The sequence below is a fragment of the Phalacrocorax carbo genome, chromosome 10 (genome assembly GCF_963921805.1).
Source record: "Phalacrocorax carbo chromosome 10, bPhaCar2.1, whole genome shotgun sequence".
Lineage (NCBI taxonomy): Eukaryota > Metazoa > Chordata > Aves > Suliformes > Phalacrocoracidae > Phalacrocorax > Phalacrocorax carbo.
The window spans coordinates 10,837,189-10,851,816 of NC_087522.1; the positions used below are offsets into that span (position 1 = coordinate 10,837,189).

The 14,628-nt window shown below is 40.1% G+C and overlaps 1 protein-coding gene across 1 annotated transcript in view; it reads right to left on the minus strand.

The window, feature by feature from the left end:
- Positions 1-10,845: 10,845 nt before the first annotated feature.
- The window catches only part of LOC104048500 (BOS complex subunit NOMO1), a 29,322-nt gene continuing 25,539 nt past the window's right edge, over positions 10,846-14,628 (minus strand). The window contains exons 29-31 of the mRNA XM_064461833.1: positions 14,490-14,609; positions 13,423-13,515; positions 10,846-12,504 (exon numbers count right to left, since the gene is read on the minus strand). Of these exons, the coding sequence (XP_064317903.1) occupies positions 12,373-12,504; positions 13,423-13,515; positions 14,490-14,609 (345 nt within the window). The 3' untranslated portion in view covers positions 10,846-12,372. The remainder of the gene's footprint in view (positions 12,505-13,422; positions 13,516-14,489; positions 14,610-14,628) is intronic.

The following is a 14,628-nucleotide window of genomic DNA, read 5'->3' on the forward strand; positions in this document are numbered from 1 at the left end:
GTTCTTCCTACAGCTTCAAGAAAGATCAGATGTGTTTTGATACTTCAATTCTCATTGTATCAGCAAGTCTTTACTCTCCTTTCTTGAAAGCACTCAACACTAAAGACACTGCTTGGCTCACAGCCACATCATCTCATATTACAATCCTGAGAGAGAACATATGCACGCTAAGGATTATGAAAAGCAACCACAGAGAGCAGTTTCTCTAGATCACAGGTGGTACACAGCAGATGATCTTTCTTTTAGATCACAGTGGGTCAAGATGAAACACTAACTTTCTTTTAAAATGTAACTTCTAAAAGGGGAGTCTTGCATGCTACCTGGGATTCATCCATAATTATATGCTGTCAGAATTCCACTACACTATCAAGAAGACGTAGTTTTCTTTTCCATTTTGGGGCATGTATTATTTGTGTGCCTATTGAACAACCCTTCTGCTTTGAGACCAGAAGAACAGGCAGGAGGTAGAAGGCAGCACTTCTGAGAGACGTCACTATAAATCCTCAACTTACTGCATAGGAATTGTGAATATCAATTATTTACAGAGATCTAGGGAGTACCAGGTTATACATACTACAGTAAACATCTAGAGTTTTGGGAATGGCAATAAAGCTCAGCACAAATTGAGAGCCAGTTGGTAGTACTTCCTGCTGGAGGGCATATGTCATCACCACATGGCAAGTCAAGAAAGTGTGAAATAGGATTATTATGATCTCCTGCCCCCCATTCTGAAATAATGATAATGAAACTAATCTATTCCTCACTCCTTCCACGAACAGCAAGGCTTGAAAAGGAACAAGAAGAATACTAAAACAAAGAAGTACTGCAGAAGAAAAGTGATTTTTTCAAAGTTAACTCCAAGACAGTCTGCAAGCTCAAGCACTTAGCTTGCAAGTGCACCTTCATTTTAGTAATAATTAGATCCCCAGGCAAAAGAAGCAGTATTCAACAGAGTAGCACTCATCTACAGCAACTGCAGCACAGTGCAAAACAGCACCTGAAGAGCTCAGACTGACCAATAAGTTCAGAGCATACCCTTCTCCCAGGACAGGGAAAACTTCTCAGCTCCTGCTTCTATGGGGAATTCAGTCATAGCCAGGCCTCTCCACTGCTGCAGGCTTGTAGGCACACTTGTAGCTCCCAAGATAGACCAGTCCTTCCCCACCAAACTTCCTGTCTTACAATCTGACCCTAAGCCTGGGCCTTTTATACCAGCCCACAGCTACAATTCATCTCCCTAACAAGCAGAGCTTTCACCTCAAGCCCCTTGCCCTGGGCCATACCCTGGCTGGGGAGCTGCTGAAAGGTGAACAGTCCAGTAAAGCTGCTGCTGCCAACATAAACTTAAACAGTAGAGCTATATAAGCAAGGTTATTTTAAAAAGTGAGGAAGAGGAGAGTACAGGTGATGGTTTTCTGAGATATTAATCAATAATCAGGGAGGGTAGTAGGTTCCTCTCTGCATGTATGCTGCTGACCAGCCCAGGAGGCATTTACTGGAGCATAAGAACTGATGCTCATATTTATTCCATAAAGGGGATCCTTCTGCTTTCAGGAGTTTATATGAGCCTAGTGATGCTGTAAAAGAAATACTGCAGAGCAGGCAAAAGAAGCAGTATTCAACAGAGTAGCACTCATCTACAGCAACTGCAGCACAGTGCAAAACAGCACCTGAAGAGCTCAGACTGACCAATAAGTTCAGAGCCAAGCAAAGGAAGCCTCAGAACACCCTTTGCAACAAGTGAGCAAGCTTTCTCCATCTTACAAATCCCAGGAATTTGCTAGACTTTTCCTTGCTTTCTAACTCATCTACATACAGACACAGTAGACTCCAGGAACAGGTCAAATAAGACACACAAGACTGGTGTTCTGTTAAGCTTTTGCACAAAGTGCTAAGCCCCATTCTTTTAGGGGGACAGTAATTCACTATCAATAAAAAGAAAGTGCCTAATACAAGTGGACTGCAGGAACCAGAAGCCAACTCTTCTGTTATTACCCCACAGATACAAGTTACATCTGCTCCCACACACAAAAGCACTGGGGCACAATACTGTCCCCAAAAATCATAAAGTACCTGGTGGGAGAACTTACCTCATTGTGCAGGAGAGAGGCTTGTCTGCTCCTCTGCAAACTCAGCTTACATTGCAGCCTTCCAGGGTAAAGCCTTTCTTCAGGAGATCCAGATGGAAAACCCTTTATCACACAATTTAAGTCTTGTAGCTGTAAGGTGGGTTTTTTTGTTTGTTTAACAGCTTTAGGTTTTTGAGTTTAGCAGGGAGGAGTGACTGAGATGTGAATGATTTTCTGCTCTCCAAATGAGTGCAAGTGGCAAAGGTGGGACTGGATGTAAAGGAGTGGAAAATATTTCAGGGAAAAACTGAGGAAGGCCTTATTTAAGCCCTAGCCTGGAAAAGGAAGGAAAAACTTTCCAAGCTCCAAACCATTTTAGGAATCTGGAAAATTCTTTCCTGATCAGACCTAATTTACCTTACTGATAGATTTCGCCTGAGGAGGGTGAAGGATGAGGCAGCAAATTTCTACAGGGAGAGAAGCTTGATTCTCACAATGGCAAAGACATAGATGAAGGACCCCACTGCCTGCCAGGAATGCCAGGTGTATTGCATATCCACCTGAATTTCTCAGATTAGACAGCTGGCCTGCAGAAATGTGAGCTTTCAAGAAGAGTGTTGGCTTGCTGCAAAACATTCTGGATGCTCTGGCTAGAGCCATTTGAATAGAAAAGTTTCCTTTCCAGGAGAAAGACTTGGCAATTTCAGGTTTCTTTCTTTTAAAATGCAAAATGAAAAAACATAAAAATCCAGTAAAATGAAATTTCCAGAATTTTTTTAGGCAAACACAAACCTGTTTTTATTAAATTAGAAAATCTTGATCCATTTTTTAATTTTTACAGTTATAGTATGAAATTTACTATATATGATATAATAAAATGAAAAATATTTAAGAGAAAAAATTTATTCTATCACTATGTTTCTTTATTTTCAGTCTTATAAAAAGTGTTTTTATTGAAATTAACTCTTCCTCATTAATTTAACCCATCACAAATTTTTTTAGATTCTTATTTCCGGCATTAACCAGAGTACTTAGCTTCTGTACAAAAAAATGTGATTACATGCCATAAAGTCACAAAGTCTTTTCATCTGGAATATAAATGGAAGTAACCTTTCCAAACAGAATATATTAACATATGCTGGAGAATCTATTGGTTATTCTGAGACCTCTTTCAGTCCTTAATCACCAAAGCCATCATTTTAGAGTCAGTTTTACAAATGGCAAAAGGACCAATAGCTCTCATGAGGACGTGGGGTTTTTGTCCTCAATCCGGGCAAGGTCTCACAAATGTGCTATACTCTAGTAATTATTTTTTAAGGAGAAATGTCATCCCTTCCCTAAAATGATAAACAAATCTGATTCTTCAGAATTCCATTAAGCTCCTTGCAAATGAAATAATCCTCATCTGAGATGTACATACATGCAGATGGTTTCACCCTGTTATATCTTATTCTTTCAAACAGAAGGAAATTAGAAGAAACCAGAAGCTAACAAATATCCACAGGCAAGATTTGCAAGACCCCAAAGAAAATGGAGACGCACATCTGTTGCTCTTTTCCTCTTGTGATATGGAGAAGAAAACTGATGTAATAAACCTAAAAAGGGCTCATGTGAGAAAATTAGATATTTAATCAGCAGATGGGAAGTAGCAAAAGTCATCTGAGCTAAGGACCTCGTATGAGAAAAGACAGCAGAAGCGCCTTTCACTTCCATTAGTGCTGCCATTTCTGTGTCACACGCAAGCTCTCAACCTCTGGGAGCCACAGCTGGGAAAGATGGAGTCACTGGATTTCATGGCCATATTTCAGAGGAAGGCAGGCTGCATAACGGTGGTGTTCCTACAGTAACTGCCCAGCTTGATTTGGAGGGAATCACTTCACATCAGCAGCACTCTCCTTATGGCCAGCTTGATAATCAAAATTAGGTTAGTAGAGGACTTTTGGCTCCATTTATGCCAGGAGCTAACTTTTCGCATTCTGGATCCCACTGTCTTTGTGCAGGCCAGAGAGAGGAGTTCTCTTCGAATCGCCCTTGATTTTACCTAGTGCTCAGCCCTGCAATGTTCACACCAAGGCTTCATCCTCCAGATTGCTGTCATCATCACTATGGGGAGGATCTACAACAATCTGAACAATCAGGTCATGACCAGTGAATGCAGATCATTGTCCAGCCTTATCTAATGTTGTATCTATCTTGAGCACAGGGAAGAGATCTCAATTGTCTAAAAGCACATCCGTGTCTGTAGTCAGGACATACTGAGTGTTTTGTTTTCAGAGTTAGAAATCACACAATATGTAATCAGTGCAACTTGTCTGCCCCAGTTTATCTTGCATAATATTGTAAGCACTAACTACCTTTGGTTACTTTCATGAAATTGCATTCTTTAACTTGATTTAACACTGTACTAACTCTCTGCTTCCCTCCCAGCAACAGCACACGGTACGGAGGAAGTTTGATTTGGAACAGAAATCTATGTGTTTATATAGATCAAGGCAGAGGTATTATTTCCTATATAAAAATTGATGAATGCAATAATCACAGACAGCATTCACTACCAGAAGGAACATAGGCTCACTGACCTAGCTATAAGCTTAGGCAGGGCTTTATGGATGGAGTTTTTTGCTAATTAGTTTGACAGAGAAAAGAAACATAGGACAGCATAATGAGGAATAAAAGCTAAATAGCCAAATATTGTTGTGCCTTCATCTTTTGTCTTTTCTGCCACCTCCTTTCCATATTTATTGAGCTGATATTTAAATAACTGAAGACTATAACAAAGAGGAAGCCTTCTAATTGTGTAGGTCATCTTTTCTTTATTGAAAAGCTGAGCTTTTTCAGTATTTTGCATTTTTTTTTTGCTGTAGATGATCTGTCTATATAGCTAAAGTGCAACAGAAAAATACCTAAAGACTGAAGGTATATTTACACTCAAGTCCACATCTGAGCCTGGACCTACACAACGAACATTTTCCTGGGGTATAGCCGCCGTCTTCTGGAGAGACCATGCTTGCAGCCTGGTAATGGGTGTTTGACTACCCAGTGCCCTTGTGGCAATGGATGCAGGAAAAGCAACAGCTCATTTATAAAATAGTCACCTATTCTATATATTTAAGACACAGAAGGGAGAGCAGGTACCAGGACTCAAGGAACAGAGGCAGAGATTTTCATTTTATAATGAATCTTGTATTCTTATTGTAACTCCTACTGCTTGATTTTTAAAGCCTAGATTCCCCCCACTTCCACTTTGAGAACTGGCTCTGGCAGGATTAGGAGGCAGAAGACCTGACTTGCTGCTGAAGTGTCTGTGAATATAGCTGGAACATCCTGCCTCAGCATCCCAGTCCCTCAGAGGGGGTTTACGGTGACTTCCACCTTGCTTTGTGAGCTGTCAATCAGGAACGCTGAAACTGCTGGCTCTCCTACTGTAACATGTGGCAAAACTGCCCTGATTTGGGCAAACAGGACAAAGTGTCATAAGAAGTCAGCATAAAGAGTGCTGCGAGACCACAGTTCTGGGCTCCCAGGACCAAAGTGTCAAGAGATTCATTTAGGTACCTAAAAATGCAAATACATATTTATAATATTTTTTAAAGTACATAATTCTGTAATTTTATTGAAACCCTGTGGAATAATGGCCTTGCTTGCCTAAATCCTTTTAGAAATTCCAGCTCTTAAGCACTGAAATATCTCTAACCATTGGCCTTCAGTGCTCCAGAAAGCCAAGTTACAGAGAAAGATAGCAGACTACTCATATTTTAGGGAAGATCAGGAAAATGCCAGTGTGGGAACAGCAGAGCATCTAGCTAAGGTGATGATCACCACTGGGCTGATCATGTCCTAGAATATCCTTACTCTCTATTAATGAGATGAAAAAAGGAAAAAGTGAGCAAATAAGGATAAGCTAGGTGTCTAATTCAGCTACCAGTAAGGACAAGTGTCTGCATTCAAGATTAAGTAATTAAATTTATTGAATATTCATGTTTAATGAAGTACAGGATAAATCGCTGGTGTTATTTAGGGTTCTGTGATATACACGCAAATCAGATTCAGTAGCAATGATATGAATTACCCCATCTTCCCCCAAGACCTATGGGTAGCTGTTTCCATTTCACATAGTTACTAGCAGTAGTATACCTCTCTTTCTTGCTGTTTATCCCTTCTGCAGTGCCAAATCCTGTAATGCACCATGTGGAAAAGGAGGGAAGAGATTTGCTTTGTCTTTTCCACAATACCTGAACTGCTCCATACACATGGGTCTCAGCCCAGATTCTGAATCTCCATGAACCAAGTGCTGCCTCACACCTGGGCCACAGAAAGGCAAGAAAAAAAGTACTAAGGAGAAAAGTAAAAATATAAACACAGTCACAGATAAGATTTATGTAGCTATAAACACAAAAAAACAACACTTGAATACTTTTTTTTAAGACTTGTTTACCTTGTGAAGTTCTGACTTTATTGTATATCACCAATTCCACATCTACTCACCATGACTTGAGATATCACTGCTGGACTGATGTACTGAGCTTTGTATGAGCACACATAGCCACATGAATCCTTAGCAATACAAGCTTACGATCCTTACAGAGCTTGTTTCAGAGCTGGCACTTACTAAAGTTGGTCTTTCCTTCCCTTACACCAGAAAGAATAACAGTCCCTTGTACTTCTACTCTGCAATCGCACCAAGCCTCCCCAGGGATACATACAGCTGGAGTGCAGAACAGAAGGGAAACACCACTTTGGATTTTAAATGCATAAGCAAATTTGCATCCAATTTCCATGCTTATTAAAATAATTTTTCTCACTGCACATAAAGGGCTTTGCTCCTCTAGTGACAGCAGGGGCTGTTTCAGATGGGCTGGGAATCGCAGGTGCTGGATAAACTTTGTCAGGCCTCTCTGCATAGCAGAAAACAAAAAACCCAGGCTTAAGCCTGCAGGTGTGTGCTTAATGAACTCTTGAGTTCATCTGCTAAGAGGAGTCATCCATGTCTGTCACACATCGCACGGATTGAGGAAAGGGGAGAGGAGGGCTTGGGCAGCATCCCATCCACTCCCTCCGGCAGGCGCAGGCCCTGTGGTACAGAATGGAGCATGTGAATGGGCTTCCTGACGACTGCTGTAGAAACCACTTTAATGCAGCAAACACTAGAGACCATAGAAACAAAATAGTCCCTTTTCATGTGTTTTACTTAGGCCCCTATTAGTTTCTTTTGTGTCTGAGATTAGGAAGGCTTGAAAATGGAATTTGTTGATGGTTTACCACAACCCTATGCTTAAAAAAACAAAACAAAACAAAACACCCGCAAAACAACAACAACAAAAAAAACCACAGCCGGCCTCAGTGTGATGAGAGACCTATGAAGAAACTAGAGCCTTTGTGATGGAGATTTAATTATTCTAGTATTGACAAAAATGAGAATTAAAGGAGGAATCAGCCTGCTGACTTCCACAGGCAGTAAAAACCAGGTTTATCTTTCACTGTTTATTGAGCTTTTAGAGATGATAAATTCAATAATGGTCAGGTGGGTGTTTAGTACTTTATGATAATATATCATTGGGCTTAAAGTAATCATGGTCTTAGGCTATGAAGGTAACAAATAAGACTTCAGACAGCATCATGTTGCTAAGGTCATATATATTCCCAGAAAGATAGTGGGAGAGGAGGGGGGGAGAAGAAGGAAAAAGGGATATTTAACGCAAACAGAGTAATAATGCAATCATGTTGAACCCAGTAATAGCAAACAGTTACAGTTGATAATGTAAGTTACTGGAGTAAAGCAACAACATATCAAATATAGACAGAAAGCAATTACAAAAGGTATAACAGAAAATTGCAAGGACAAGATAGCTGATGTAAAAAGCTCACAAAAGCTCTGTAAAACATTCAAAGGGAAAAAGTTGCACTTGCTAATAATAATCCATGAAGGCTCAGGGAATGCTAATTAGCGTAGAGCTGCTCTTCATTTGTGCACGTATGGGCCTGTTCCAGGTTTAAATAAACGACTGAATGACAGAGACTAAACTCTTAAATGTAAAAAAAAAACCAAATTACAAGGTTCTGGCATCAGTCTACAATGCACCAGAAATAGATATACTGGATTTTCAGAGACTTTCAGAGATTTTCTAAAGCCACCAGTCCATCTGCAAGTAAAACATGACTTACCACGTTACGTGAACCCACCGCTGGGTGTGATTTGAATCAATGCTGTTGCGCTCAGCTCAGGAAATTTGCTGCCTTTAAGGCCTTTTCTACACCACTCATTTTATTGCATCTACCTTTGCAAGAAGCCCGATTTCAGACTGAAAAATAGAAATACAGATACTATACGAAGCAGGGAATACTGAATAGGAGGAAAATTAGACACCAGTCATCTCAGGATTCAATTCCACATTCAGCCTCAGCTTTTCTGGACAAGTCACTTAGATGCCTAGTAGGATTTTCAAAGCCATCTTACCTCCAAAAGTCTGAGTGCTTAGTCCATGTTTCCTGTGCACAGGGCTGAGAAGGGTACTCATTAAAACTGCTAATTCTACAGATGTGCTTTCAATATCTAAAGGACAAAATCCACACATGGAAGAACAGCAGCAGGAATCAAGTTGTGGTCTCAGACAGGTGATGCTGAAGGCCCACAGCACTGCCTTCTTTTCTCAGTACAGACATATTTGCTGGTAGAAAGCAAAATATCTAAGGATAACACCATAGCATTGAACTGCCATATCAGAGGATGGCATGTTTTCTGTCAGCCTTGACTGAATTAATTTTATTTTCTTTCTTTCTTTGGTGAATAAGAGAAGTTGGTAAAGATTGCAGCTAATCTGCTGTGTTAAAAGTAATCTGGTAGGAGGTGAGGAGCCTCCGCCCATGTGTCAGCACAAAAAACAGTAACATTTGTTTTAGAGATTTCGTCCTGAAATCCTACCCTCCGTAGGACGGGAAGCACCAAGCTGGCTGGCATGTTGGATGCTTCAACCCCTGTTCCGCCCCAGAGAGATCTGCAGACCCAATCGCACACTACTTATCACTTTTCCCCTACATGTTCTTAATTAAGAAAAACAAATGAACACTTAGCCCCAAGAATCTGATTCATCCAACTTAAGTAGTGCAACTCAGCAAATACTGAAATTCAGATTTTAATCAAAGATATATATATATAAGAAAATAAAAAAGACTATTAACTATGAAGAAACCTGTGCTTTTTCACTCTTGCCAAGAATGCTGATTTCTCTGTTTTAAGCATAAAGTATTTGTTTTCTTGCTTTTAAGCACATTTGGTTTCTAAATTGTGGTAACTTATATATAACAACATCGTTGCTTATGTATCAAAACCACTTGTTCTTGGAATCTGTCAGCCACCTAATAAAGATGATACTTTAGGAGCTGAGCTGGACCATTTATAAAGAAATTGTAAAATTCAATATTAATGATCCATTTCATTCTTAAATAATAGAATTCTGTACATCACTGATGAGCCAACCAAACATACGTAATACTCGTTGCTTTTGATAGAAAAATCAAGTAACATGCAACGAAATCTTTATCTGGGGGCCTTGCTGTCGTTTCCGACAGAATTCAGCCATTTGCCTATATTTAGCTCACTAAGCAAATGAATTAATCACTTTCACTATTGTATATGCAAAAATGGACAGTAAACACCAAGCCTTGAAAGTTTTCTAGTAAGAGTCAACATCTAAATGTTAGTCCCATCTGCACTTGTTCTCTGTATTAAGATAAATTAATTAAATATGCAACAAGCTTTAACTGACATTTTTCAATAGGAATACTGAAATAGCCCATCCAACTGGTACTGAAGTCTTGGTTTTAAGAGCACAATATCAACTGCAAACCTCAGACATGCAGAGCAAATGATACCTAAATATTCAGCTCAGAAGAGCACAGAAGATAATCCTACACTGAATCCATTCCTGCACTGAAAAGCACTGTAACGCACTCACGCTGTGTAACAAAGATCCTTCAGAGCTACATGCTCTATTCTACCAACAGGCAGAGCTTCACCGCCCCAGGTCTGTGGGGGAAGGGCTGTGAAGATGGCAGAGGTACCAGGTACCGCCCGGGTACCTGGTACCAGGTACCTGGGCGGAGCAGCTGGATCCAGGAGTTTGCCCATGCAGACCACCACGCTCACACAGCTATTCCCTCCCAGCACCCCAGTCAGACTGTTCATGGCGAGCATGCACAGACCTCAGTCTATTCTCACTTTATGCATGTGGCTCCGGGGATTTGAGAGACCATGTTGTTGATGTTTCTGCTTGGGTCTGTCTTTCTGATTATTGGTTTCTAAATGTAATTGGAGATACTGATTTCTTGGCATTTAGTTCTGCTTTAGAAAATCACCTCATGTGTTAGTTTTCCCCATGCTCTCAAAGAGCACTGTGACTTCTCTGCCAAGTGAGATACTGCAAGCTATAGTTTTTGTTAGGAATAAACACTTCAAATGCAGAATAAACCTCAAAACATAGGGCTGGAAGCAAATACGCCACCAGTGTCCTGCAGAAGGTAAAAGAAAATACTGAGAAGAGACATTGGGCAAATCCTAGGTTTAGAAGCAGGCATTAAATTAGCAAGCATTAACACTTTTTTTTTTCCCCTTCCTTTTTATTAACAGCATTTCCAATGTTTAAAGTCAATCATGAGACAGTTCAGAAGTCAGAATATCTGGTACTCCCTCAAGGCACATGGGACATGTGCATTTCTTCCTCATACATTTCCCTAAAGTAGCAATATCTTTCTTAACATTCACCAGCTTAAAATAAAGATGTATCGAAAATGTACAATTTATTTTAAGTCTTACAACACTGTGTTTTTTCCCCGTGTATTTCTTCACAGCAATATAAAATTCAAGGTCATTAAGTAGAGAGCATGATAGTTTATTAGAGCTTCATCTCAAACTCTATACATACATGCTTTTTCAACATTCTTCATTTTTATTATGATATTGATAGAATTTCCCTCAGAGAGATTAGAATGATCACTGAAAGAAGTTTTAATTTTTTAGGCCCAAACTAATGCAAAATACCAAAAACTGCATAAAACCTTTAGCATCCAAATTTCTAAGAACAGTAGGGTTTGTAAGCTTAAATATTTAAATGTAAAAGGGACTTTATTTCAAGTAGTGTAGAAGAGAAACATTGCCACTTACTGGCAGTACCAATGCCTTTGCAATATTTGTAGGCATTTATGTGCATCCTTCAAAAGCTCTATTAACCTTTATACTATTTGTCAATAAAAAGCCCCATTAACATTTAAACTATGTATGTCCAACTGTCTACTCAAACAAGAATCAAAACATTAGTCTGTAAGAAACATTTCTTACAGACTACATTATTGGGACTGTACATGTTGGAGATTTCAAAACGCTCACATTTCTTAGAGTAAAAGAGTTAAAAAAGGTGGGGGGCAGCGGGGGGGGGGGCCGCACAGAGGGAAAAAAAATCAATCATCAATTGGCAAAAAGGCTGCACACGGCCTGTGCAGGAGACGTGACAGCCACACGAGCGAATGGGTATCCCCGACACCACAGTACAGCTTTGGAAAGAATAGTACAACCAGCTGGAGCCACTTCAGGAATACTGGAGGTCTAAAGAGATCACACTGTATATGAAACTAAAATTTAAGCACTGCTTTTGCAGTAGGATCATCTGAACTTCCTTGCCATTAACAACTAGCCTTACCTGACATTAACAATTTGTCTTCATCGGGCAAAAACTTGATTTTAATCAAAGATAACAATCACTGGATAAGAACTGAAATCACAGCTGTGCAGACAACAGAGTCTTCAATCAAGCTGCTGAACTGGAAGTGCCAAAGACATAATTCACCAGTTTATATATGTCCCCCAAAACTTTTTCAAGCACCACTGATTCAGTAAAATCCCTATGTGCTGCTTCTGTAAAGTGGGCTTCAAAAGGTAAGAAACAATGATCCCAAAATCTAGAGACTGAAAGTGAAGTCAAGCAGTCTACTGCCACTGCTTTTACAAACCATTAATGAAGACAGCATGACCTGCTCCCACAGAAGAGGGGAAAAAAAATAATTGTCTTCAAATTTGGGAGTGTGTATGCACTCACAGTGACAACAGAGGCATTCATTTCATTACTTTACAATAAGGTAATCTACAGACTCCATAGAAAATTTACAACCAAAATGGCGCTACTGTGGCAAACGGCGCTCACGTAGCAACAATGAAAACATGAAGTTTGCAAATGCAACAAATGTATTTTAGTGGCTTTGCCTCCTCAGGCTCCAGTTTCACAGAGCACAGCTTCATGCAATCATTCCTTTCATCTCACGTCCGTCTTGTCTTCTGTTTTTTTGTTTGTCTCTTTGCATCCTCTGGGCCACCTGTGTCAGAACTTGCCTGTCCAAGAGCACGTACTCCTTGCAGTCGAGTTGTCAGCTGTAGCAGTAAGGGAATAAGCTGGGGAAAAAAACCAGAAGAGGGAAGCAGCTTGTGATTACAACAGTATGTAAGGTCTGAATGTTCTTTAGGCCCATGCATCCCCAAACAAACAGAATCTATTGTGTAAATGGCATACCTACAAAGACATCAGAAAACAGCAGCAAATCTTGGGAAGGAATCAAACCAAACCTCTGGGAATTTCTGATAATCAAAAACTAAAATGACTGTCAGTAACTTTTTTTCCTGCAGTCATCTAGCCAAGAACAGCAGTTTAATTCCAGAGTCTAGAAAATAACTGCCATTTTCAGTGGAGGCACTTTCAATGACACTGTAGGAGACCATGGAGAACCCCATGCTCTATGCTGTCTTACCCATGTTTGAGAGGAAATCAAACTGCACAGACACATTTCTTTTACCAGCAAAACAGAAATCCAGTCATATCAAAGAAGACTAGAAGAGCATAGCTTGTTAACAGAGACAGGGGGGTTATGTAGTAGGTAGTTATATTCCTCTGGAGAGTTTTTTACTAGGGAAAGTGTAAAGCTAAAGAGACCAGACTTAATGACTTGCAAGATTTTTTCCAGTCTGATTGTTACTGAAGCCAATAAAATAATTATTTTCATTCCTATTATCACTGAGTCTAGTTATCTGAATTTGAATGATGCTGTATTGGTTTTTTTCCCCCAGAGCCATCAACTGAGAAGACAGAATTCAGAAACGGCAGGGGAGCTCACCTCCACACTAAGTTTTTTTTAAAGAAAGGTAATTGTCCAAAAACTTGACTACATTGTGGCTTTCTTGAAGTGTGTTGCATAAGGTGACTGCTGGCTGCAGCCCTGTCTGGATAACCACCTCAACAAACCCTCACTTAACACAGTTAAGCGTTCATTGACAGGACAATAATATTTGGATAAGACAAAAAAACCCATGACCTACCTTATCATGGTTGTAACCAGCCAACAACAGAAGCAGCGTCAGTGGTAACGCGATGTAAGATCCTTGCGCAATATCTTGTTCAGGCAGCTTTCTCTGAAAACAGTGGGGACCATGGATTTTGGGTTTTTTTTTTTAAACAGTCATGTCAACTACGAAATCTCTCAGCTTTAAGCAACCACAGCAATAGGATCATGTGGCACATCCAGCCCTTCCCATCTGATTTCCCTGTAAGTGCTGCTCTAAGATTCACTTTACCTTCAGCTTCACAGCAGTCCCCTTGACCAGACTGATTCATCTGTTATCTTCTTCCTGGGGTTTGCTGGTTTTTAAAGCTAATTCACCGATGGTCAGTTTCCACTTTACAGTCAGCCTGGTGTGCTTTGATTTACCTGTCACATGGTGCCCAAACTTCTGCGACCCCAATAATACTACAGCAACCATACTAGCACAAAATTTTTCAGGCATATCTGCATCCTTCATGTGTAACTGCCATTTCATGTTTCCCCCATGTTTCACTGGCATCTGAACATGCAGTGATGCAGAAAAGAAGAGAGTTCATTTAAGTATTACAGAACAAACACTTCAGTAAATTGACTGCACTGCTCAGAAGTGCAAAAAGACACTTCTCTCTCAGTGGAGAAGTTTTCCCCTGATGTTAGTCTGAGAACCCCTCTGCTTCACCCTCTAGCTCAGCTCCAATAACGGAAGCTCTCTTTTTGGCCTGGTGATACTTTTTTCACATACACAGAAGTCTTTAAAGCAGTTATGACAACAATCCTATCTTTCTTCTTCAGCCCCCAGTTACTGCAACCTTTCAGTTGGTGTCATGGCTACAACTCCTTCCTGAATGCCTCACCTGGCCCCCAGAACATACCAGGTTATGACATCCCTGCCTGATGCCTTAAGTGTGGCCAAATCCAAATTCATTGTCATTTTAATGCCTCTCATAAACCTCTTTGTATTTACTTAACAGAAAGTTTGGCCAAGACCACAAAATACACACAGGCTATCCTACCAGACATTGCTCTCAAGATGAACACTTGAATATTTAAGTGTTTTGTACTTACAGTGGGACTGAAGACCAGTGTAATGTGTTTATGATAACCAATAGCAGTGAATGAAACTTGAGGCAGGGTGTAGTCATACTGTGATTTAGACAATGTAGAATCCAGGAGCACCACGTAATTCTGTCGGTAAAAAATACAC